General features: G+C 42.8%; 1 protein-coding gene across 1 annotated transcript in view; it reads right to left on the bottom strand.

The window, feature by feature from the left end:
- Positions 1–24017, bottom strand: part of BCAS1 (brain enriched myelin associated protein 1) — a 106951-nt gene that overhangs the window by 30671 nt on the left and 52263 nt on the right. Inside the window, exons 5-7 of the mRNA XM_027086956.1 lie at positions 16715–16861; positions 15641–15685; positions 6422–6598 (exon numbers count right to left, since the gene is read on the bottom strand). Coding sequence (XP_026942757.1) covers positions 6422–6598; positions 15641–15685; positions 16715–16861 — 369 coding nt within the window. The remainder of the gene's footprint in view (positions 1–6421; positions 6599–15640; positions 15686–16714; positions 16862–24017) is intronic.

Raw genomic sequence — 24017 nt, 5'->3', positions numbered from 1 at the left:
CCTGTGATAAACCATAATGGAAAAGAATATGATAAAGAATGTGTATATATGTATAACTGAATCACTTTGTTGTACAGCAGAAATTAACACAACATTGGAAATCAACTATACTTCAATAAAATATATTAAAAAAAACTTTTCTTGACTAATTCCATGTTGCTTTCAAAATTTCCTTATATCTATCTCAGATATACGTTTGCTCCTGAATCCCTTAGGAGCAGACATTTTTAATGTTGCTCTTAGGTTATACTGGGTTCCAGCATTGGAATGGGGTACAGGATGGTGTGGGTCTCAGTTAAAATCGTGATGATCTGCTCCCTACAGGATAAGTGGCACACTGACCTTCGTAAAACAAAAATCCCAGGACATCCTAACTTCAGCCCATTGTGCCAGTATTTTGAGATCCTTATTGTTTATATTTTGTTATATTGTTTATATTTTGGATTGCATTAATGAGCCCACCCAGCCTGTAAACTTGACAAATGCCCTTCACAGTTTATTGACCAAGTTACAAATAAAGAATCTGAATAAACAGGCCTGAGGCCAGATTCCAGAGGCCGTCCCAAAGACAGCGTCTTGCATGTGGTTTTGATCCTCTAATAAATATCCTTTGTTGGCTTGCATCTACCCATCTTGTGAACATGCCTTAGATGCGACACTACAGAACTGAAGAAAAGCAGTAATACTATCAAAGATAATAATAATGATAACAACCCACATTATTGGGCTCTGCGTCAGGCAGCAGGTTAAGTTTTCACGTTAGTATTCCACGTCAGTCTTCAAAATGGAAGGAGATCTCCCCTAATTTCTAGGCCTCTGCTCCAATACCTATTACATTTTGCTCTTATTCTAAAACAATACCTCCCTTTGACGTTTGAGGTGTGTCTCTAATTCTCCTTCAAAGCTGACATCCTGGATCTCACATTTAATGTGTATCTGTAACCAGGATGGTTTCCACATTCAAGACACAACTACAGACAAAGACATCGGACAACTTCTTCCTTTTCTCCTCATCTTTTCCACACAGCAGAAAGCCTGTGAGCTGAGGACCCAGCAGAACCAGATTCCGATTCATCATTTCCACTGCCAGCGAGTACGCCGTGATGGGTGATCTCTAAGGAGGAGGAGAGAAGACTAAATCTTCCACACTGGGAATATGTTTGGGAAAGGAATTTCAGAGACAGGAAGGAAAATCGGACGGCACAGCAACTCACTTCAAAGCGAATGAGAGAGAATGATTGTAAAGTGCAAGGTCGATTTCTGCAGACCAGAGGCATTTATTAGGTTCTCAAGTCCTTCAGCCAGAGGAGCATGATAAGGTGTGGGGCTGGTCAGGAAACACACAGAGCGTGGGATTCTCATTCAAATCTCAAAACCAGGAACACTTCAATCTTTTTCAATAAACTGGACATCTGGCTGTTATCTGGCGAGTCTAAAAATTGTCCAATCTCATTAACAACAACAACAAAAATCCAGTTTGAAATCTAAAGGATCTTGTCTGGACATTTATATTGCCAAGAATAAGGATCTAAATAGCATATGTACTTATCATATAAACGTGATTAACAAGAGCTCCTCTCCTTTAAACAGCGCATTTCAATTCTTAAAGGAATGTTTCTTTAAAATGCTGTCACATGGTAGCACTTAAGCCAGAAGACACCCCATTGCTACCAAGTCTTCCAGAAGCACCATTTGGATCACGTGACGGCTGTTCTGAGTTCACTGATTTCACGGTGGACCTAAGACTTTTTCTATCAAGGCTGGATACTTCATCCCATCTTTCAAGTGCTTCCATAATTGTCCAGCCCTGTGCCGGGCTTTCTAAACCAGGATCCCCATGGATTCTGGGATCACACACAGGATTCTGTATTTGAAATAACCCAGATGAGTCAAAGGAGTTTTTAAGTTCTCTTAGTCTGTTTTGACCTACACTGACTGCTCCCTTGTCTAATCAGCCGCAGCGTTTTTAAGCTGTATTCCACGGATTAACACTGGATTCCACACCTGACTGTTTTGTAATTCACTCACTGAATGCCACTCACTTTGCATTCATTTTCCAACTCAGTTCTCCCCCAAATCATGAAGGTAGGTACCACCTCCTACTTTCAGAGCTGAGGAAAGTGAGGCTTGGAGGGTGTAAGTCTCTGCTCACATTCAGACAGCCAGCAACCCTCAGAGCCGAGATTTGACCATGTGTCTCTTTGGCTTCAGAACTCACATTATTTTTCTACTTCATCATTTGTCTCTCCCAAAGGAAATCAGGAAAAAGGCTGTTTTGAAGGTGCTCCAAATGTATCATTTACTAATTGTGTGCAGGCACATACACATACACACGCACGCGTGCATGCATGCGTGTATATCCTGTTCCTCCAAGTGGATTTCAAGGTTTTGATGGTAGCAAATATGTCTTAGACTTGTTTTGTACCTCGGGTGCTATTGGCACTTGAAGCCCCACGTGGCTTTTCAGATCATAACCAGCGATGTCATACTTGAAGAAATGAGGGTAACACCGTTCACTGAGCCCTTAGTATGTCTCAGATGCTCTCCATGTAAATGATTGGATTCTCATAACAACACTGTGAGATAAACACAGTGCCTATTTTACAGATGAGAAAATAAAGGCTCTGAGTGATCAAGTAATTTGCCCAAGGTTACATAGTCCCACCTTTCTGATTCTGACTGTTACGCAAACTCGCCATCCCCAAGATTTTTTAAGATAATCTACTCCGATCTTTTTACTCAACAGAGGAGGAAAAAGAAACCCAAACAGAGTAAATAACTTTTGTGAGGTCACAGAGCAAATGGTATTCCAGTTAACCCTGAACAATCAAGGGCGCAGTTAGGCCATATAACTGGATTTAAACATTTTCTGGCAAGCACAACATAATTTGAAATTAATTTTCTCAAAGCTTATTTTTGTTTTTGTTTATAATAAGAACTACTTTAGCAATCAAGACTATAAATCAAAATAATGCATAGTTTCATACTGACAGCCTGTTAGGGGAAAAATTCATTTCTGATGTTCATAATTGCAAACTTCAAAATGTGTTTGTTTAAAAGCTTTTCAATTAAAAGAGAAGAAAGCGAGCTTAGGGTTAGTTAGTGGAAATATCAGCATTTTCTGGTGTTTCCCTTTGTTTGTTTTTCAAAATTTTTACCAGAATGGTTTTATAGCCAAAGCTTATTCTAATCTAAAGAAAAGAAAACAAAGACTTTCATTTTGTTTCCTACTAGAAATAAGTTCCTTCATGAGAATGTAAGCTACCAGAGGACAGCAATCTGCTCACTGATATTTTTTCAATGCCTAAAACGTAGCACGCACACCCCCCCCCCAAAAAAAATTAGCACAAAGAACCACTGCTGAATGAGTGACTCTCCCCTTTTTCACTTCCATATAATCTAGTCTTTCAGATTGGGTGAAAGAAGGAAAGACAAGATTTACAGGAGACTTGGTTTTTAGTTTCTCTTAACCTCACTGTTTTTATGATCTACTAAAGAAATAAAAGTCAGATAATGGTGAAAAACCAGTGAGACTGAAATAAATGAATAGATGAATGCCCAGTGGTCCTGACTTTTATTTTCAATGGAAAGAGCCGGAATTTCAGAGAGGAACCAACACATCCCTTATAGATGCCAAAGATAAGGAAAGAGAAAGCATGTGAAGTTTAGAAGCCCCCACAGACTGGATGGCACAGAAAGATGCAGAAGTGGACATGTTAGTGTCCCAGCCCTCTGAGCATAAATGACGGAAGGAGGACGGACCACTCATCAGACGCTGTTGTGTGAACCGCGGTGGTGGTGACGGTGGCGGGGAGGCGTTTACTGGCCTTTTAAAATTTAATCCTCGCTCATTTCCATGGCATGGGTACTATTATCATTTGCATTTCACAAATGAGGAAACTGAGGCTCATGGATGTGGACTGGGACTCAGAGTGGGATCTGTCTGACTCTAAGCTTTTAACCCTGCATCAGTGTTCCTCCAACTTCAGTCGTTTGCTGACCTCCAGTATAGTTCTGCCACATTGTACGCACCATCTGTGGCAGCCGTGGCCGTGTGCTGGTCAGATTTCCCTGCAAGAAAGGTAGGCTTCGATTGTCACGCCTTCAGCATCTGCTACCGCTGAGATCTCGCTGCTCCCCGGAAACGACTGAGCACAGAGGGTGCTGGGCTGGTCCTGCCCAATGCAGGACTCCCCCCGGGGCACGCTCTGCTCTGGGGGATACCTCCCGCCCAGCTCAGCACCACAGCCACCCTGAGGTCTTTCCAACCCTCTCCTCCTTCCCCCTCTCCCTGCACAGAGGTGTCAGCCCCTCGCTGTGGTCTGCAGCCTCTCGCCATCCACTCCTGCCCCCTTCCCTTTATCCTCCACAGTCGGTTTCCTCCGATACATCTCCTGCACATCAATTCTGTCTTAGTGTCCGCTTCCTGGAGGACCCCGATTTACCGTTATTTACTTATTATCCGTACCATTAATTACATAACACTTTCCTTTTAATTGCATTACCTTTTTAAACTAAATCTATATAGTCTCACCTTGACCAAAATATGTTAAATCTTGACTTTAATGTGCTAGTTTTATTTTTCCTAATACACTTTGAATATATGTATATATGGCTATTTAAGTAAAAATATTTGAATATGAGTCACTTAAGTCTCCCCCTTGCCACCAATATATGGATGTAACTTTCTTGGAAATTTTCCCCTTCATTATATTGCTGATAAAATATTTTTGTAAAAACAGACTGGTGAAGAAGGAGGATTCGAACAGAATGCCAAGTGACATCATCCCAAGTTTTCATTAAGTATTAAGAGTTTGTGTTCTGGGCAGAACCTAGAAGGGAGATTTCTGTACAACAGAAAACAAACAGGAGAACATTTCAGAAATCCAGCTGGATTCTGGACAAGAGCATAAACTAACAGCACAGCGGCATCTGTATTTATCACCTTCCTTGCATTGCGTGCCAAGTGGCATGGATGTTTTGTTGAAACGGCTAAGTTAGATTTTTCCAGTTCTATCTTACACCTGCCCCCACCACCTCCCCCTGCCCCATCCCTGACTTCTCGCTCATCTTTTGGCCACATTTAAAACAGGCAAGAGTTCTGCACCTGTCTGGCAGCTGAGGTTTGCTCAGCAATGAGATCAGGGAATAGCTCTCAGAATTGCTCAGCCCTACCCACCTCATTTCCTTACTTGGCACCTTAATTCTCAAGGGAAAAGAATTCAGACAGCGGTTTGAATTCTCCTCTCACAGAGCATCTTGTGGGCTTGCCCTGGTGGTGAACTGGTTGACAACCAAGGAGATGGAGACCTTGGGGCTGCTGATGGCTGCTTCCATCTGGCTGGGGTAGGAGGGGCAGAGAGCCCAGAGGCGGTTCATCTCGCCAGGCTGGGAGAGCTCAGAGAAAGCCAGGAGGAAACCAGAGTAACCCACATTTTATTAGTTTCGTTTGTTTGTTCTGGAACTAAAAATATATTCACAAGTCTTAAATCTAAGGAAGACTGAAGATACAAGAATGGCCAAAGATGTACTGTGAGCAAAACAGCATTGATGTTAAATAAATATACTAACAGCCCCAAGCTGTTAAGGGGACAAAGAGAAATACTGTGCTGTGATGAAAGGAACAATCTACCCAACGATCCCAGTTTTAGGAAATGGGCAAAACTTATGAATAAACAATTCACAGAAAAACATTAATGGTTCTTAACACAGATAAAAAAAAGGCACCCTGGGCTTCCCTGGTGGCGCAGTGGTTGAGAGTCCGCCTGCCGATGCAGGGGACACGGGTTCGTGACCCGGTCCGGGAGGATCCCACATGCCGCTGAGCGGCTGGGCCCGTGAGCCATGGCCTCTGAGCCTGCGCGTCCGGAGCCTGTGCTCCGCAACGGGAGAGGCCACAACAGTGAGAGGCCCGTGTACCGCAAAAAAAAAAAAAAAAAAAGGCACCCTACCTCATTCACAAACTATACATAATTTAAAATTACACTTGAGTACCATTTTTCACTCTGTAAGACTGGCGAGTATTAAGAAGTTTGATAAAACGCTGTTGTCAAGGGTGTAGGATAATGTGCTCCCTTATACTGCTGGTGGGGGCATAACCTTCATGTAACCCACCATTTTAGAAAGAAAATGAAATCACGAAATACCATAAACCCTCTGTCATGAACCGGATTAATTCCAAGAATGAAAAATTCGACTTGTTCACTTCCTTTTCTTTCCCACAAAACACATGCTTCTAACGCGATAGGTATTTCATTTTTCCCGGGGGTGAGCTACAAGTCTTCAACTCAATGGCAAGATGAGTCATTCTGGAGAAAAAGAAACTCTATGCATTGCTGAATACATCCGTTGGCCCAATAGAAACCATATCTCAAGTCATCCTGGCCCCAAGGACTCTCCAAATCTTGAAACTAGGACTTACCTTTTTCCAGAACAGTTTGCCCAGAGGCAGAGAGGTGGGGCCCCCCTTTTCCTTGGCACCTTCCTTTGCTATTTCAGTGGATGTAGAATTCTTGGCAGCCCCTTGGGGCTCCTGGGGCGTAACATTGCCTTTGTCTGACTTGAGGTCGGCTGAAGTGGTGGGTGACTTTTCGGCACCCTGTAAGAGTTCAAAAAAATTAAAATGATCTCAGGATTTCAAAAGCAAAAGATCTCTTTTTTACAAATATGGACTGGGGTTATGCAAGTTAAGTGTCTTCTTCATAATTTTCTGTATTTTCCAAATATGCTACATGGATGTGGATTTGTGTTAAAATCTTGGAAAAAGATCAAGATATATTCCTTTTGCAGAAAAAAAAATATATAGAACCATCATGTAACATGTTTATGTAAGTAACGCATTAGGACTCAAAGTGATTGGAAGAGGCACTTGGCTGTTAGAATGTTAGGTCATGTTGAGGACCCTGGTCTTCTTTCGACCATGGTCATGGCAGTAAAAATAGTCTGAACATGCACCTCCAATACACACGTATTTGTTTACATGATAAAGATGTATTGTTTTACTAATCCAAATTTGAAATGAAAGATGGGTTCCAATAAATATACTTCCAAAGAGAAGTGCTGAAGTTTTCCTCTCACACTCTGCTTTAGAGATTACTATAGTGATCTATAGTCTACAAAGTTTAGTCTATAAAGATCTAGAGATCTATAGTCTATAGAGTTTGTGTAAGGAACTCAGGGAAGAGGTTTGAGCTTGAACAGCATCCACAAGCCCCATTTCTTCACTTTCAGATGCAGCCTCAACATCTAAATTAGATGGGACTGGATGGATTGTCATTGATACAAAACTCCAAATGCTATTCACTCAGTCCCTATTCTCTTGCTCTCCCCCACCTTCTCTCCATGCCACCGCCCCCCATCTCTCCCCACTCCGAGCGGCCAGGCTGAGGTCCACTTCCGGGACATCTGATCTCTTCAGTGACTGGGCTGTTACTTCCATGCTCTGCCACCTCCCGACTCATGGGACAAAGGAAGAGTTAGGAGACTTACAGTCTCCATTTACCTCGACGTGAGTGAACATTGCATTAAAATTTTTAACACTGGGCTCACCTGACCTAACCTCGTCATCTTAAGCATCTTCATTTTAATGATCCTTGGTCCAGGGACTTGTGACACAACCCTTTAAATTCCCAGGGAGGTCAGATCTTTGACTACATTTTCTGAATAAAAGAAAAAAAAAATCTGGCAGTAGAAACAGGGTGTGGAAAAATTCAGGACGTTTCAGAGTATTTTTGATGTTGGAAAGAGTCTTAGAGACCACCTAATCGAATGCCCGAATTTTCATGGATGGGGAAATTGAGGTCTACGATCTGCCCTACACTAACCAGGGCCACAGTCTGGTCTCAGATCCAGACTTCCGGCTCCTATCTGGTGCTCTTTCCACACTGCACGTTGCCCCTCCAAAGGGAGTTCACAAATAATGTGAACTTTACTATCTGATGTAAGACAGTATCTTCTGTGCTGACTTCTTTGATACTAGGAGGGAGTCATTTATTGAACAGATTCTATGTTCGAATCAGGAGCTACAGGGCCAATGTATAGAAATGACTTTTGTGATAGGTGATCCTGGAATAATCCCAGTTCCATTTAAAAATGTATAAAACCGCATAATGCTAGGGTTTAAAATAACCTCTGCCTTGTATCAACAGTGCAATCAAAATGGCTGAGCTCAGACGGTTCTGCATTTATGCATGTTCCAAATGGTCTCGGACACCTGGTGCTGTTTTAGCTCTAAATGGTAATTAAATTAACAAGCACTGGTTGAAGGGGAAGTGCCCTCCACCAACTAGCTTGCTTGCTTTTCCAGAAAACAGGAGGAAAGTACTATGATTTATTCATGTACTCATAAAAAATGCATCGACTGCCTTCTATGACCTGCGATGGGTACTGAGTGCTGGGGTTACATGTCCTCATAGAGAGAGAGAGAGACACCAAACAAATAATTCCACAAATGTATGTAAAATTTCAACTATGATAAGTGCTGTGGGGTGGAGAGAAGGATTTGGTGCTAAAAAAAAAAAAGGCTAAACTAGGGAATTAGATCCATCATGGCAATCAGGAAGGCTTGATAGAGAAAGGGATGCTGTGTCCTGACCTGAAGGGTGACTAGAAATTAGCTGCAGGAGGGAGGAGAAGCACACCAGGCACAGCGGACAGCGTGCTCTCAGCGCCCTCGGAAAGCATCAGAGAGCCGTGATGGAAGCAGGAAGGAAAGGAGTGGCCACGCGTGGTCCCCAACATCAACTCCCCTTCTGCTTTCTTGGGAAAATCCCCACTTGCTCAAGGGGTCCATGTTAGGCCAAGAATCTGGGGGCGGGGTGAGGCTGACCTCACTTCTATCTCTAAGAAAGGGTTCTTGTTGGCTTAAGTAAACCGTCCGTTCTGCTCACGTCATTACAGCAGATGCTCCATTGCTCCACACTGCTTTGATTTAAATTCTGCTGCTTTGCTTTCTATACTTAGAGACGCCGCGTTACCTAACCAGCTCCTGGACACCCCTGCGTATGTGCTCAGCCTACCCAGCCAAAGCCACGTGGGGGTTACCAAAAAAAGCTAGTTCTGGAGTTCTAGACTTCTAGCCAGGACAGGTCTAGTTTGCTTAGCCCATCACACGCCTCTGGTTTGGCTGGTTTGACCCTTTCCTTTTGTTCCCCTCAGCCTCCTTTCTCTCTCAGCCTCTGGAAGAGGGACTAGGGTCCAAGGAGACTAGGCACAGAGATGGCCAACTTTTAACTCTGATTTAATAGTGACAATAAAAGGTACCAGTGCCAGGCACTGTTTTAAGCAACTGAATGTTCTAACAACAGTCCTATGAGGAAGGAATTAATTGTTATGTCCATTTTATTGTTAGGGAAATTTTGGTCCCAGGTGGTTAAATAACTTGCCTGTGATTGCACTTATAAGGCGACAGAGTTGGCATCTGAATCCAGGGAGTCTGATACCCAAACCCAGACTCTGAATAGCTACTCTGTCTACACTGCTTCCAACAGACCAAGGTCTCCCCACTCCATGTGCTGTTGTGCCCATCAGGGGATGGAACCGTCTACGGCATATGCATTCTCAGCCACGGCAATCTTAACTCCACGTGGGGGAAAGTTGGGGGGTGAGATTGCCCTTGTTCTTGGGGCGGTGCGTTATGGGCAATTTTTAGATGTTTATATTGCCTATGGCCCTACTAAGGGCCACGGTACATCAACAGATAAACAGTGTAGCTGTTGTACTAAAATTCCATGGGGAGAAGGGCAATTAGGGAGAAAATATCTAAAGAAGCTTCATGGTGGGGGGGTGATAATGCGAAAAAGGTTGAGGAACACATCTATACTGATCGGTTTTGTTGGGAAATGGCCAATTCTCTTTGCCCTGGGAAGATACCCTGAGATCTTTGAAAAACATGACAAGGACATGACTCTATCATATGTATAGTAATAAAATATAACGAATATATCTGTGTAACTGTTGAGTATGCATTTCTCTGGCCAGAGTATGAGTTCTGTGAAGGCAAGAGCTGTTATGTCTTAGTCACCATTACACTCCTACCACCCATCAGACCCAGTGTCTGGCTCAAAACAGGCATTAAATAAATAACAAATTAATTTTACGAGAGGGACCACAGAGAGCTACCCACATAGCACCCTGCCATGTCATGTTTCCGTCCACCCACCCCCTCCTTACAGGGCTGTGGAGTCACACACACCCATTAGTCATCCTTTCCCTGCCTACTCATCTCCTTGCTTCCCAGAGAAGTGCCCCACATGGTGTTCTGCCAGCATCAACTGAATTCATGCTCTTTGTCTCCATTACGGAGGAGACTACGAAAATTCTATCCATGTTTTTTGGAGACAATCCCCTGAGTAGGGCTGCCAGATTTAGCAAATAACAGTGAGACTATAGGATGTCCTGTTAAATCTGAATTTCAGATCAACAAAGAATAAGTTTTTTGCCTAAGGATGTCCCAAATATTGCCTGGGACATACTTAGATTTATACTCAAAGATTATTTGCTGTGTATCTGAGATTTGAATTTAACTGGGTACTTGTTATTTATCTGGCAACCCTACCCATGAAATTCTAATGTATTAGATTTGGAGATTGCATATCAGATGACCTTACCTTCTTCCACAAGAAGTTTTCATCATTTTCACATTTGAGGGTGGGAGAGGGGACGTGTTAGTAAGATGGAAACATTGTACCAAGAGCCAGAAAACAATGAATGTGTGGCATAAGCTTATGAACCCTGGGAGGTAGCTGCTAATGTTTTAGCTGCCTTGCGGAGAGGGTGGGCATTGAGCAAACCTGAGTGGGGAGGGGAACGTTTCTGGGCGTGGCAAAGACATTCTAAAACAATGTCCTGCTCTGTGTACATGTGTCATGTCCAACGTTTGCAGGTCGTGTGAAAAGGTTTTATTCTGAGGAACCGCATGTGATTAAGTCAAGAAAAAAAAATTCAGATTCAGCAAAGAAACGCTGACCCCCTCGTTATTTATAATAATAAACTTACTTCATTGATTAATGTCAGCCTTTCCTCTTTGAAACTAAGCAGATTCTTTTTATAGGAAGGAAAATTGACATACAAAGAAATGAAAGGAGGAGTTAACCAGAATTGGTAACCACTGTATTTTTTTTTTTAAGAGCAAAACTAGAAGATAACGTTTTATCCTTGAATTTGCTTGGATGCCTTTTTTCTGTCTTAGGTCACGCTGAGATCAAGGAGGATGAGTATCACACCTCCCATAATCATGCAACAGGGTTCACTGATGGACTCTGGCTGGTCAATTTTAATGGCCCTGTTTTCCTATCTTTTGGGATGACAGAACAACCAATTGAGGAAAAGAAAAACACTGTCCTAGGCATGAAGGTAAAAGCCAATGAGATCTACCACACTGCTGTATAAATGAGAATTAAGAACATCTGGGAATTGTCCCCTTACTTTACTTTAACGTAAAAAAATAGACCGAATGTAACTCAAGGCAAAACCTTAGTCTGTGTTACAGTATCCCAGAAGGGGTCCTTTCTTCTCCATCGTCCCAGTGGTTTGAGAATCCTCTCCTACCCCAAACGTCAACTCAGTTGGCAGGATGTGAAGCCAACAATTGGGGGAAGCCCCAGGAATGCTGAACTTGGGTGGTCCACTTGTGGGAGGGGAGAGGTTCTGGAGGCACGAAATGAATGTCGTGATGAAATGCAGATCTGTGGGGGTCGGGGGAGGGGGAGTCATAGCGTCTTAAACTTTCAAGGGCCCCTACTTACCGAAGCACCGGTGGGAATTCAGCTAGATTCCTTTGTACCAGATCCATGACACATTTCACTAGCAGTTACCAAATTGTCGCCCACATACAGTCGTACCACTTTTTAACGTTCCCTCCCCCATTGCAGTGTCTCTCATCCACCCCCTTGTCTCGCTACAGGACAAAATAACCCTGTATGGAAATCGAAGGGTGGCTTCATAACCTAGTTTGTTTATGCAAATATAGATTCCGCCGGGAGAGCTTTCTACGGAGCTTTTATCTGCATACACAATCCTGGGACTATTACATCCAGCTGGGGAAGTTTTTCAAATAAGTTCATTCAACTTAGTGGAGAATGGTGGATATTTTAAACAAATTTACAAGCATGCTGGCCCAAGTCAGGGATCCTTTTAATTGATGGTTTCAGACAAATACTGGCATTTTCGTAGACATTAGAAGAGTGAAATCTCCGAAACTCACTTCTCTGTTGTCTTTACTTTCCAAGAACGTGGAGACAGAACTTGCTCTGCCTTCATTCATTGTTTTGTTCTGCCTGGGCTTCCATTTGGGCTCAGTATAAGTTTAGTGAATACAGGGAAGAGATGGAACGGACCACAGGAAGATAGAATTGTTATCTTGAGGTTAGAAGAGCATTTCCCAAAGTATAGCAAGCATACCATTGGTGGGATCAGAGATGGCCTCAGATTGTGCTATGATATTAAATAATATTAAAATCGTGAAAATACTTTTCCTTTTTCAATTCTCATCTTTCTAAGACCATTGGGGGAAAATCTCAGTCTGGTGCCAGTAGAGAAATCTTTAACATTTCCCTACTGCTGGCTAATTGCCTTTTCATAAAGCTAGAAATGGCAATAGATTCAGAGCTTAACACAAGCGAGACAGCTAGAATGTAATCTCTTTTTTTATTGCCCATATAACGGTACATTCCTCTTATGAAAAATGATCTGCTTTTCCAAGTGTGATGTAATACAAAGCTTCTTTTACAGATATCTTTAAATAGGAAGTGAGTCAATTTCAATATAAAAATATCAAGTAAATAGTGGTATATCTGCCCAAAACGATGAAGGTGGTATGCAAACATTCAACATTTGGGAAACACTAGGTTAGAAGAATAATCTCAGAACCCTGGTCCACACTAGGAAAGTAGTCTGAGATGTTTACAATTATGGGGACTTAAAATCTCTGAAATTTGATTCACATAGTACTTAATTCCCCTCTAATGATTTCTACCACCCAAGGCTCTGTCTTCACTGAAGTGGAGCAGGCTGGATACAGGATGGGCACATGTGTCATGTGGTGAAGACCAGGGTTCTTATTTTTCCTCCTATTTTAACAAGATACAGACCTTATGCCTAAAGAATTTTCTAAAGGCGAGTCCTAGCCTGGGGCTATGCAGATGCTTTTTCTTGGTGCCTTTAGCCTGGATCTCGGATGTCTTCTGCCCAGCTTGTCCATCACAGACACTTTCTGCTTTAGATGCCTTTTGGGCAACAGCAGTCACAGCTTAGAACTTTGTTTTTAAACAGAATGCATTCTTTTTCTGTTGTTTTTAAGCGCAGTAATCCACTTTGTCAATTAGCTGCCGGTATATCACCCCCATCTCCCAATCACAAGACATCATGTGAATGCTTATCTTTTTCAAACTCTCAAAGACGATTTGTTAAAGTGCAAATTCACAGTCTATTTCAGGTACATGTTGATTTTCAACACAGCAACCTATTTAAATGACCCAGATTAATGCAGCTCCATTTGCTAAAGACAATGACAAGATATTTAAGCTTTGTCTACAGGACATGTAATATCCAGGTGAAAAAAATTAAAAAATAAAAACGATAATGCAGTCCCTACCCGATGATTTTTAAAAATCTAAATGCTATTGTCACGTGAAACAGAAGAAAAAAATACCTGAAGACAAGCAATTTATTTTTGCATCCTGGAGTCAAGTACTGCCACTAAATGGCTTTCATTCTCAAACTGATCTCCTCTTTTGCGGTATTAGAAACTTCAGGGAAGCAGTATCACCCACAAAAATCTCAACTGACTTCTAGATGGGCAGATCTCCTGGGCAAAAGATGTTTCTAGAGTGAGTCAGTCCACTGAGCCAAAGTGAGGGGAAATTGGAACTAAAATAGCCCAGCTACAACCATTCAGAATTGTTGACTCAAGTCACAAATGGCAGGGGATTTTGTGTGTGCAGCAGTGGAGTGTGCTAAAAATTGCCCAGGGCCAAATGAGAAGATGGACAAAAGTGTTGACATTTCAAAAGCATGAATCCAAGAACTTCAGTAGAAAAGATGTCAAGAAGGCAAGTATGAGAACCAGGTTGGTAGAAAGAGGTCTGTTTGTGGGCATCACGGACAACCTACATTCACAAAACCTGCTTTTGAGATCCAGTTCCATCAGCACTGAGCGCATAGCTCTCTGGGCAGGGCCATGAGATTTTACCACTAGGTACTTTCAGCTGGGACCACATTCTGGGTGGGGGAAGAGCCTTGATGCCGTGAGCAGCTAAAGGGAGTGAGGGCATCAGGTCACTCGGGGAGCCACACAACACACCCACATACCCCACTGTTTATAGCCTATTGTGCTGACTCTGTGATTTCCAACAATGCAGGACACAGAACCCAAAGAGAAACATTTGGACCCAACCATTCATTGAACTTGACCCTAGCTGCCTTGTAGCAAATAAATAACCTTATGGGAAAATGCACGTAGATACCTCAGATATATCTTTTTTTTCAATGGAAGAAGAAAATTCTAGAGGAACCAATCAGTACAATACAGATGTAATCCTGATGTTCAGTCTGTCCTGCTGTGATTATGGAAATAGGGATCACCTACATTTGAACAGAGCTCCAGGGTTTACCAGGCACTGTCACACCTTCATTCAGTCCTGGGGTTGGGGAGGCAGAATTTTTATTGCCCCAGTTTTACAGATGTGGAAATTTGGGTTCAGACAGGTTAGGATCACACAGCTATCAAGCAGCAGGACTGCGGCTCGAACACAGGTCTTCTGAGACAAATTCTAGGATCCTTTTCACAACTTAGCCCCTTCAAATACAGGGAGCAGATATACTGGGTTGGCCAAGCCATTTGTTTGGTCCCAGTGCCTTTCAAAGCACTTTCAGTTATCAAAAGGAGGACACAAGACATTTATCTGTCACCAAGTTAAATTTCCCTCATGATTCCCGTGAAATTTAAACCACGTGTTCTACGAAAGGAAATCGGTTCTCTCAAGTGCAAAGGGAAAACATCTCTAGAAAGCAGTCATTCCAAACAAAATGTACTTTGAGGGGAACTGGCTGAATTTCTAGGATGACGGCGAAAAAGCACACACCCTCTAGGGCATCCTAACCCCTCTACTTGTTCCTTCATTTGGCAAGTGTCGACTGGTGACTATTTCATGCACCAAGCAACTGCCATTGCAGTGGAGACTAATTTTTTTCAAATTACATGAAAAACAAAGCAAGACATATTTCTTAAAAACCAAAATCTAGCAGCTCACATCTGCTTTAAATTGAGTCTCATGACTTTCGCATTTCCAGTGGCTAACTTTTACCATATTCCCTGGGTCTCTCTACACACAGCTAAAAAGACTAAGATGATATATAATAATGAGTATTCTGTTCTTATTCTGTATAAGAAATTGGTTTTTATGACATTATTTAGCCAGAATTGGCACATATTTCAAGCTTCCCACCAAAATTTTCATTAAAATACCATTAACGTAAGTAGAACATTTTAAAGACAATCTAACAGCACTATTAAATTGCTAAATATGTAGATGTGTGTATGTATATCCCACGCACACAAAATTCCAAAAACAAAGACGCATACGTAAATCCAAATCCAATTCTACGCACAAACCCAAACCCAAACACACTTCAAATGACCTACCGTGTCTTCTAGATCTTTTTTTGTTTCAGCTTTGTTAGGCGAAACCTTAAAAGTTTGAGAAAAACCAAATGTTAAAAACCATAGCTCTGTAGGGTGTTTCTCTTTCTTTCTTTCTTTTTATTTTGGTTCCCCGACCAGGGACTGAACCTGGGCCCCGGCAGTGAAAGTACCAAGTCCTAACCACTGCACCACCAGAGAATTCCCTATTTCATATTTTTATTTAGGGTGGTCCACTTCACTCTACAAGTAAGGAATGTAATGAGAAGTCCTTTTAATTTAGTAGAAACCCATGGACTTCTGGGTAATACCTAAGTATACATAAGTTAACAAAATTAATATTTTATAATGAAATGCATCAGATCTTATACATTCACTAAGAGCTTGACCACATTCGAAACTGTCTCCTGGAATGGCTACACACTTTCCAGCAAGTCCACCACTAATCCAAACAAATGTACAAGGCTTTGGTGTTTGTGGCACATTCGGTTGACTTTTTCTGTTTTATCTTTTGAAGTTGGTCTTGGCCTTTGGGAATAGCCCAAACACTTGGAGATGTCTGTTTAATTATGCATTCACTCATTCAGCCCTTTTTTGAGTGTCTGGCAGGTGCCAAGCTGCGGGGTCTGAAGAGTCAGACAAGAGCAAGCAATGCAAGATGTGAGTCCCTGCCTCCACCCAGTCAAATGGGAGCTTTAGATGTAACAAGATAGAAAGTGATTTCTACAGTTTTATTTGCCATTTGAGTGGCAAAAATGCTTTGATAGGTCAGCAACTCAAGGAAGTATTTTCCAATTATTTTTATGATCAATGACCATAAGATATCCAATTGCAGTAGCGTTCTACTACCACATAGCTCATGTCGCATAGTTAATCTCACAGTTCGCAGCAACTAAAGACTCCTTCACTGAAAGCCAATTCCCTTACGAAGCACATCTTGTCCCTGTTCTCCAATGTCCCAGCTGCATCAAGCCGTTTAGAGCAGTAACATTCAAGTATGCATCATTCTTAGATCTAACAAAACTTTTGAGCAATAAAATTGAGGAATAGAATAGAAAAGGAGATGAAACTGCTTACCAGAGTTTTAAGGAAGCTCATGATGGAATTATTATTCTCTGTCTGGGGGTCCTCCTTTGCAATCTCCAGTTCTTCAGGGACCCCGGGGACAGAGCAACTCACAGTTGGGATTTCCTGTTCTTCTTTTCCCGTGCCGTCAGCTATGTCCTAGGAACAAGACAGAGTTTTCATGGTTGCAACTTGTTGAATGTGGACTCTCAAAGTAATATTTTTGCTTCGCGCCCCTGTCTCCCTTACCCCCTAATTCCAGCCATACTTCTTCTGCCCACGGGGGTGTAGAACAATCAGGAGCTTATGAGAGTCACTCTTCCTTCCCCGCCCCCTCTTTCTAACATAATCAGCATTTGCAGTTAGTTGGAGGGACATTGTTTGGAGCCAGAGGCTAACAAACGCAGCAGTGCACGTTGCATCCCAAACAAAAACCCTTTTCTCCCAATTCTGCACAGAGGTTATGTATGATGCCAATATTTTGTGGTCTTCCAGTTTAATCATGGAAGATGCCTCTATCTGATTTCCCACAATCCCCGCAGTGCTGAATTGTATCAACTGAAAAAATAAGTACTGATGTTTTAAAATAATAATTCCGCTTTCAGGATCTGGGAGTTAACTGTGCTAAGGATGTGCTATTGGGACGGATTTTCCTCTCTAACTCACCCAGGAGTGTGGGATGCAGGCTGAATATCCTCCTTTTTTTCACGTTCACTCCCATGACCTTGGCCCAAGCCAGGTTACCTCAAACCCATTCATTCTTCAGGCTCGGGCTCAAGTTTACTTTCTCCACTGAAGTCTTTCTGGGCCACAGCGCCCATGGAATCTACCCCCTTCTCTGAGTTTCTAGACCACCTTCTCCGGCACACTCATTTGGCACGTGGGTTACCCTAATGCCAAGGACTGGGCCAGAAGAACCTGCATTATTGGGTTCTCGGGGTTATTGGGCTTCCCTGGTGGCGCAGTGGTTGAGAGTCCGCCTGCCAATGCAGGGGACACGGGTTCGTGCCCCGGTCCGGGAGGATCCCACATGGCGCGGAGCGGCTGGGCCCATGGGCCATGGCCGCTGAGCCTGCGCGTCCGGAGCCTGTGCTCCGCAACGGGAGAGGCCACAAGAGTGAGAGGCCCGCGTACCGCAAACAACAACAACAACAACAACAACAACGGGGTTATTGTGGAACAGTGATAAAAATGCATAAACACATTTCGGTGAATATTTTAAAAAGTAATAATAATGCTTGTATCCCACAGGGTTTCCCTCAGCCCCAGCACTCCCTCTAAACGGAGCAGTGCTTCTTGTGAAATGCCTCTTAAAGAGCTGGAACTTCATAAAGCCCAACGCAGATAGAAGCCAGGGCCTTAACAAGCTTCTCGGCTTTTCTAGTTAATTCCAGGCAAAACGTGTTTTACTTGGGAAGAGATGAAGTTTCAAACAGGTTCTAAAATAACTTACTGTTCATATTAGAATAGAACTCTAATGAGTGGAACTTTTTATAATTCCTATAGGTATAATTCAGATCCAGGTTGTTAAGTAGGTTGACAAGGAGGATGGCTGAAAATTCTGTTTATAGCAGATGAGTGTGGTATACCTACAGGGGTGGTGAGTTTACTTTAGGTGGTGCACACACATGCACACATACACGTGCACATACACGCACGAGGTTATTCTTTAAAAGTGCTTTTTGGAAAGATATTTCTTTGGTACAATGGATATTTTTGCTTGGATGAAGTTGAGTAGAAAATTTTTAGATAAAATGTTAAATTAAAAATATTACATGGGCTTCCCCGGTGGCGCAGTGGTTGAGAGTCCGCCTGCCGATGCAGGGGACACGGCTTCGTGCCCCGGTCCGGGAAGATCCCACATGCCGCGGAGTGGCTGGGCCCGTGAGCCATGGCCGCTAAGCCTGTGCGTCCAGAGCCTGTGCTCTGCAACGGAAGAGGCCACAGCAGTGAGAGGCTCACGTACCACAAAAAAAAAAAAAAAAAAAAAAAAAATTACATAAGTCAGGACTTCCCTGGTGGCGCAGTGGTTAAGAATCCACCTGCCAATGAAGGGGACATGGGTTTGAGCCCTAGTCCGGGAAGATCCCACATGCTGCAGAGCAACTAAACCCATGCGCCACAAGTACTGAGCCTGCGCTCTAGAGCCCACGAGCCACAACTACTGAGCCTGTGTGCCACAACTACTGAAGCCCACACGCCTAGAGCTCGTGCTCCACAGCAAGAGAAGCCACCGCAATGAGAAGCCCACGCACCACGATGAAGAGCAGCCCCTGCTTGCCGCAACTAGAGAAAGCCCATGCACAGCAACGAAGACCCAATGTAGCCAAAAATAAATAAATGAATGAATTAATTTTAAAAACATTACACAAATCATCAAGCAGGTGTTTGGAACATGAGCCATTACGAAAGTGGTACCAGGACTAAATCTAATGGAGAGGTGCCCCACTAGGCCTGACGGAGCTATTGCCTAGGAAATAGTTATTTATTTCCAATCACTCATTTACTCACCTTCACTCAATAGCTTGCTGGGGGAATTCTGACCATGTACAAACTGTATCGAGGCAAAATGATATTAGCACGGGCTCTGAGGCCAGCCCGCCCAGACTCCACTCTCTCTTCCATCCTTCACACCAGTGCGATCCTGGGCATGTTCCCTGACATCTGTGCCTGGGTTTGCTCATTTGTGAAAGGGGGATCAGTAGCACCTGCCTCTCAGAGTGGTCGGGGCGTAAATGGGATAATCCATCCGCAGGATTTAGCGTGGTGTGTAGCACATAGTAAACATGCAGTGAACGCTAGCTATTATCATCATTATCATTATTGTTACTATCATAGTTTACGTTACTGAGCCTTGTTCTGAGCCCGGTGAGATTAACAAAAATGAATCAGACACGTTCCTCTCTCGAGATGCTTACAGTCTCACAGTGGATAAAGGCCAGCAGAGGGGGATAAGTACTCGGATAAAGAGATAAAAGAATTCCACTAGCCCACTTAGCCCTGCACAGCGTTTTCAACCAGTATTAATGCCCAGATGCCACCCGAACCAATTCGATCAGAATGTCTGGAGGTGGGGCTCAGGTGTCAATATTTTTAGAGCCCCTGGGTGATTCCAATGTGCACCAAGGTTGAGAATAGCTGAAGTACAGGGACAAAAAAGGTGTGAAGATGAGGCAGCGTCTGCCCTCGGCCCTGGAGCCTGAGCTACAGGTCGACGTGCGGAGGTGGGGGAAGGATGGCGTGCTGAGGAATTTCAGACAGAGGAAAGGGCGTGAAAAACATGTAGAAAAGGATGAGGTGGGGATGGGGGTGGGGAGGGTTTCGGGGTAGATTGTTCAGGTCAATTGAGATACAGATAAACGCAAGGTGGTTAGAGAAGACCACCGTCAGCCACACTGAGCTTCCTCTCAATCTGCTGGGCGGCAGCTTATAAAGTAGGCGCTTTCTAGGTGGAAGGTTTCTGGGCTGGGGGTGGAGTATGGGGCAAAGAGCCCCCGTAGCAGAAGAAGCAGTCGAGGGGCTTCCCTGGTGGCGCAGTGGTTGAGAGTCCGCCTGCCGATGCAGGGGACACGGGTTCGTGCCCCGGCCTGGGAAGATCCCACATGCTGCGGAGCGGCTCGGCCCGTGAGCCATGGCCATTGGGCCTGCGCGTCTGGAGCCCGTGCTCCGCAACGGGAGAGGCCACAACAGTGAGAGGCCCGCGTACCGCAAAATAAATAAATAAATACAAAATTTTAAAAAATAAAAAAAAAAGAACGTAAGACTCTGCTTCCAGGAAGAAGGAGGATATAGACTTTCCTTCATTCCTCCCAGTAAACACAGTGGAAAATCCTGGACATTATGTAGAAAACAAACACAAAAGGACTCCGAGTGGTGGAGAGGAGAAGGCAGGCCAGCTAGGTACCTCAGCAACAAGATGGTGGTGAGTTCCCTGGGTTTTCCTTTTGCCGCAGATATCCTGGACTTGGAGTTGGAGAAGCCAATGACCAGGAAACACCGATGGGCAAACCCTCCCGAAACGCCTGCTCGAACCAAAGGGCCAGGAAAGGGCCAGTCTAGCATATGACAGAAAGCGTTTAGACAATAACTGCTCTCCACCAGCCAAACACCGTAGAAATGCAAATAAAAACCACAATGTAATATCACCTCACACCTGTCAAAATGGCTATCATCACACAACGAGAGATAACAATGTTGGCGAGGATGTGGGGAAAAGGGACCCTCGTGCTTTGTTTGTGGGAACCTAAACTGCTGCAGCCACTATGGAAAACAGTGTGGGGTTCCTCAAAAAATTAAAAATAGGCCTACTATATGATCCCACAATCCCATCTGTGGGAAAGAAAATGAAAGCAGAATCTTGAAGAGATGTCTCTACTCCCATGTTCATTGCAGCATTATTCACAATAGCCAAGATATGGAAACAACAAGTGTGTCTGTCTACAGATAAATGGATAAAGAAGACTGTATATAATATATATTATTCAGCCGTGAAAAAAGAAGATAATCCTGCCATTTGTGACAACATGAATGGACCTTGAGGGCATTATGCTAAGAGATAAATGTCAGAGAAAGACAAACACTGTATGATATCACTTATATGTGAAATTTTAAAAAGCTGAACTCATAGAAATAGAGAATGGAAAAGTGATTGCCAGTGGCTGGGGGGTGGGAGAAATGGGGAGATGTCGGTCAAAGGGTACCAACTTCCAGTTATTAGACGAATAATTTCTGGGGAATCTAACATACAGCATGGTGACTATAATTTACAATACTGTATTATATACTTGAAAGTTTCTAAGAGAGTAGATCTTAAATGTCCTCATCACAAGAAAGAGATGGAAATCATATGAGGTGATGGAGTTGTTAACTAACCCTACTGTGGTAATCATTTTGCAGTATATACGTGTATCAAATCATCAAGTTGTACACTTTAAACTTACACAAAAATTATATTTCAGTTACATGTCAATAAAGTTAGAAAATAATACCATTTATACTTGTACCAAAAATGAAATACAAAATATGTACAGGACTTATATGCAGAAAACTATACAATACTGATGAAAGGAATTAAAGAACATATAAACAGAGAGACATACAGTGTTCCTGAACTCAACACAGGAAGACTCAACACAATAAAGATGTCAATCCTCCCAAGGTGATATACAGGTTTAATGCAATTCCTATCAAAATCTCAGCAAGATGTTTTGTAGAGATAGATGAGATTATTCTAAAATTTGTAAGTCAAAGGAATTAGAATACCTAAAGCAATTTTGAAAAAAAAGAATTAAGTGGGAAGAAGCAGGCTTCCTGATTTCAAGCCTTGTTATTTAGTTATAGTAAGCAAGGCTGTGTGGTACTGGTGGGTAGAAGCATAGACACATAATTGACTGGGCCAGAAGAGAGAACCCAGAAATAGACCCACACAAAATGTGCCCAACTGATTTTTGACAAAGGTGCCAAAGCAATTCAATAGAGGAAAGATCATCTTTTCAAAAAAGGTGCTGGAACAATTTGACATGCACGGGAGGGGAAAAAAAAAAAAAGAACTCCAATCTAAGCCTTATACCTTATACAAAAATTAACTCAAAATGGACCAAGGACTTAAATACAAAATGTAAAGTATAAAATTTTCAGGGGAATTCCCTGGTAGTCCAGTGGTTAGGACCCTGTGCTTCCACTGCAGGGCTCACGGGTTCAATCCCTGGTCAGGGAACTAAGATATCACATGCTGTGCAGCAAGGTCAAAAAACAACAAAACAAAACAAAACAAAAACCCTTTAAAAGAAAATAAGAGAAAATTTCTGGGATCTATGGCAAAGAGTTCTTAGACTTGACATCAAAAGCATAATCCATAAAAGGAAAAAATGATGAACTGGTCTTCATCCAAATTAAAAGATTTTGCTTTGTGAAAGATCCTATTTAAAAAAATGGAAAAAATGGGACTTCCCTGGTGGCGCAGTGGTTAAGACTCCGCGCTCCCAGTCCAGGGGGCCCGGGTTCAATCCCTGGTCAGGGAACTAGATCCCACATGCCGCAACCAAGAGTTTGCATACCACAATTAAGGAGCCCGCGTGCCACAACTAAGAACCAGTGCAACCAAATAAATAAATACATTTTTTTTAATGGAAAAAAAGCTAGAAAGGGGGAGAAAGTATTTGCAAACCACTTATCTGACAAAGGACTAGAATCTAGAATAAATAAAGAATTCTCGAAGCTCAACAGTAAAACAAACAAAAAATTCAAGCAATCCAATTAGAGAATGGCAAAGACATGAAGAGACATTTCACTGGACAAGAGATATAGATGGTGGGCTCCCCTGGTGGCGCAGTTGAGAGTCCGCCTGCCGATGAAGGGGACACGGGTTCTTGCCCCGGTCCGGGAAGATCCCACATGCCGCGGAGCGGCTGGGCCCGTGAGCCATGGCTGCTGAGCCTGCGCATCCGGAGCCTGTGCTCCGCAACGGGAGAGGCCACAGCAGTGAGAGGCCTGCGTACCGCAAAAAAAAAAAAAAAAAAAGAATATATTCTTTTACCAAGCGATTCCACTCCTAAGAGTTGGTTTTAAACCTCAATTCACATAAGTGTGAAATAACCAATACACGAGCTTATTCACTACAATGAGGTCATGGCAAATGTCTGGAAACCTGCCAAATGTCATTAATAAGGTCCTGGGTAAATAAATCATGGTACATCCATTCATTGGAAAACTATGCAAGTGTTACAAATGAGGAAGCTGTACAGATATAGAAAGTAGTGTTAACTGGGAAAAAAAAGCATGGGATAGAACAGAGTGTATATTATATTACCATTTGCTTAAAAAAGAAGGAATGTGAATTTATACTTACCTTTTGCTTAATATATGCTCAAGAAAGACTCATTTAAAAATACAAACAGTGATCATCTATTGCAGGTGGCATTGGTAGAAAAGTATACCGTTTCATAATTCCTTATTTTGACCCATGTGAATGTATTATCTATTAAAAATTAAAACAAAATGTGGGCAACTAATTCCAAATTTTAAAAAACATCCAGAGGGCCACACTCAACGCAGTTTGGAAGACGATCCAGCCCAAGGCCACCAGTTTGTGGCCTATGCCTTAAATATTGGGTTATTTGTAGGAGCTTTGTCCTTAAGTACAAATACGTCTGTGCTATTCTCATGAGGCCTGCAGATCATTCTCAGCAAACAGAAATTTTAGATAGAAACATAGGCGTTCTCCAGGAAATATCTGGAAACCTCTTTTTAAGCAAACAGGTGTCCATGGTGTCAGCTTGTTTTTCATCCATATGGAAGAGGCCTGTATTTTTTTCCT

Source organism: Aethalodelphis obliquidens, unplaced genomic scaffold (assembly GCF_003676395.1).
Source record: "Aethalodelphis obliquidens isolate GAN/ISIS:26980383/991018 unplaced genomic scaffold, ASM367639v1 scaffold57, whole genome shotgun sequence".
Taxonomy (NCBI): Eukaryota; Metazoa; Chordata; class Mammalia; order Artiodactyla; family Delphinidae; genus Aethalodelphis; species Aethalodelphis obliquidens.
The sequence above is the reverse complement of the archived record's forward strand: the minus strand, read 5'-3'. Positions and strand labels throughout refer to the sequence as shown.